We start from the raw sequence: 2,500 nt of genomic DNA, 5'->3' as shown, positions 1-2,500 counted from the left end.
CGTGCATCGAGAGACACTTGATCATTTGTGCTCTGCCTTGCCTCGGGTGGCAGAGAATTTATCAACTTCAGTGTTGTTTAGCACTTCTTTGTTTAATGCTATAGTTGGCTCCCTTTTTATCAGATTACTTCTATAATGAATCTCGGAAATAATGAAATGTACGCGGTAATTTTCCTTGGACTGCACTATGCTTGTAAAGATATTGCTGATTATAATACTGCAAGATGTAAATTTGAATGTTTGTTACTGTTCATGACACCTTTTTCCCTGAATACATGAAGGATTTATCAAAAAGTATTTTTCTTTTTAGCTTGATATATTGTGTCTAAATGTCTGGTAAAAATATTGTCAAGTAAAATTATATTGTAACCAGAATAAAAAATATATTATCCCCTTCACATGTTTTGTTCAATGTTTTATGCAATTATATATAGTTTATATAAATTATCAAATCAAAATAAAAAAAATGCAACAGTTCTCCTGAAGCACAAAGGTTTCGAATCTTTATTCAACTTTAAAATTAACCACCAACATTACTTGCCTTATTTGTATTAGTGACAAGAGCGCTTGTCCCTTTACGCATACACATCAGCCCTGCGATGCATTTTAGATACTTTATCGATCTTAAATATGACAGCAACGTAATATGTTATAATCATTATTTAAACTTTTATCTCGTGTTGTTACTCCGTAATTGGTTTCGAGGGAAGAAAGGAAACATATATTAGTACCAGGAAGGCGTCTCGAGAAACAGGTGTGGCCACAATAAGGACCTGGACACCGTCTGCAGTGTTCCCCTCGCGCACCTACTCAGGAGGATCTTCGTCTCTCTCGCCCCTCCTCGACCGAGCGCGATCTATGGGCGTAGCTGAGTCTACTGCCATTACTTTTGACTTTGTTTACACTCCGAGGTACATTCATCCAGCATGTGAATCGATCAATCGACTTGTGGACATTGTTACGGAGTCGCCGCGGCGGCTCGTGTGACCGAAAGGGAAGCATTGAGGCGTGAGCGTGACACCAGGACGTATTGCAGGGGCGTGAGAAAACCAGCGTGTCACTCGCCCACTTCATGTGAACACAGAGAGCGAGGACAAGGAGCAAATATGAGGTGGTGGCGCGGCCCGCTACTCCACCACCACCACGGCCGCCACCACCGCCTCCTCCTCCTTGCATCGATCCCGCGCTCGAGTTCGGTAATATATTTGGGGGCGAGGATGTTGATCGCGCTGCTAATTGGGAGTCTGAGAGGTCCTTTTCCCTGTGCCAGCGCCTCAGTGCCAATCTGGCATCGGTCTCGACTCAAGGGGGCGGGGAAAAATATGAATTATTGATTCATATTACCGACATGCGCACGGCAAAGCATATAAAAAGACGGCATTTTTACGGTGAGTCTCAGAGCCACACGGGGCCTTGAGGGGTCGTGAGGGGGCCCCGGACCCCCTTGAGAGCCCCTAAGGTGCCCCTCAGGTGGTACTCGGGCTTACCTGTGAAGCTGGCGTTGGGTAGGTGTAGCCGAATTGGGTGTAGGCAGACATGGTTTTGTGTGAAGGATCCAGCCCTACGGTGATATTGTCCACTACCGCCTGTAGGCCTGATCTAGCGCACTTTAGTGATGTGTATGTTGCAAAGTGTTACTCTCACTAATTACACATTCCATCTACACTGGCCACCGAGCGGTCACTGGCCAACACAGGCGACACAACTGGTCACTGGTGTCCGACATACACAAGACTAACAACATACAACACGTCCTCCACTAACTCCATACAAGCGAGCCAATGGGGCGGGGCCTCGGCTCGGGGGGTGGAGCCTCGCGCTGGGGAATGCCGCGGATTGGGTCGAGCGTCAGCCCCATCTCTCTCTTTTAACTAATCTTTTCGCTGATTGGCTCTTCTATGATTCGAACGCCTCCTATTGGTTACGCCTCACTGGCATCTTGGGATGGGACAGAGAATGAGTGGAACATATCGTAGGACTGTCTGCCTAATATTTTCGACATGTGTTTGGCAAACAGAAATACACAAGTACACTGATTTTTCATGAATGACTCACTTTGTAAATGACATTTTCAGATTTGTGACAGCTATCCAAGGTACTTAATGAATCAACGAATACCTAAAATATTGAGGGGGGAAATGCCTCCACAGCCCCTACACTGACCACTGAAGAAATGATAAGAAATAGCGACTTCACACATCCATTAGCGGGGAAAATGTCCGAATCCACTATTCGTGAATGCCATCAACGTTATTTCAAAGAACATAAATCCAAGAAGTGACTGTATCCCAGGACAGCAGGTTTAGATGTAGATCTTCAGGTATTTCAGAATCTTTAGAGAAATGATAGCAATACGTCGGGCCGTGGCGTGACGCCCCAGAGACCTGAGAGAATGTCATTACAAACGGTACAAAACAACACTGCCTCTGTAAACACGCTGCTTCACAATGTTTTACAATTTAGGGAGAGTTTTTCCTTTGTATCCTAGTTGTTCTATTTT

General features: G+C 45.1%; 1 protein-coding gene across 2 annotated transcripts in view; it reads right to left on the bottom strand.

Moving 5' to 3' along the window:
* LOC122246600 (homeobox protein caupolican) overlaps positions 1 to 1,746 on the bottom strand; it is a 103,938-nt gene extending 102,192 nt beyond the window's left edge. Inside the window, exon 1 of one of the 2 annotated variants that reach the window (XM_043005251.2) lies at positions 1,488 to 1,746. In XM_043005251.2, coding sequence (XP_042861185.1) covers positions 1,488 to 1,538 — 51 coding nt within the window. In that variant the 5' untranslated portion in view covers positions 1,539 to 1,746. The remainder of the gene's footprint in view (positions 1 to 1,487) is intronic. The other variant, XM_043005250.2, reaches the window with a different exon arrangement.
* Between the last annotated feature and the right edge of the window lie 754 nt (positions 1,747 to 2,500).

The sequence above is a fragment of the Penaeus japonicus genome, unplaced genomic scaffold (assembly GCF_977035675.1).
Source record: "Penaeus japonicus unplaced genomic scaffold, GWHDUDI00000001_assembly GWHDUDI00000013, whole genome shotgun sequence".
NCBI lineage: Eukaryota > Metazoa > Arthropoda > Malacostraca > Decapoda > Penaeidae > Penaeus > Penaeus japonicus.
The sequence above is the reverse complement of the archived record's forward strand: the minus strand, read 5'-3'. Positions and strand labels throughout refer to the sequence as shown.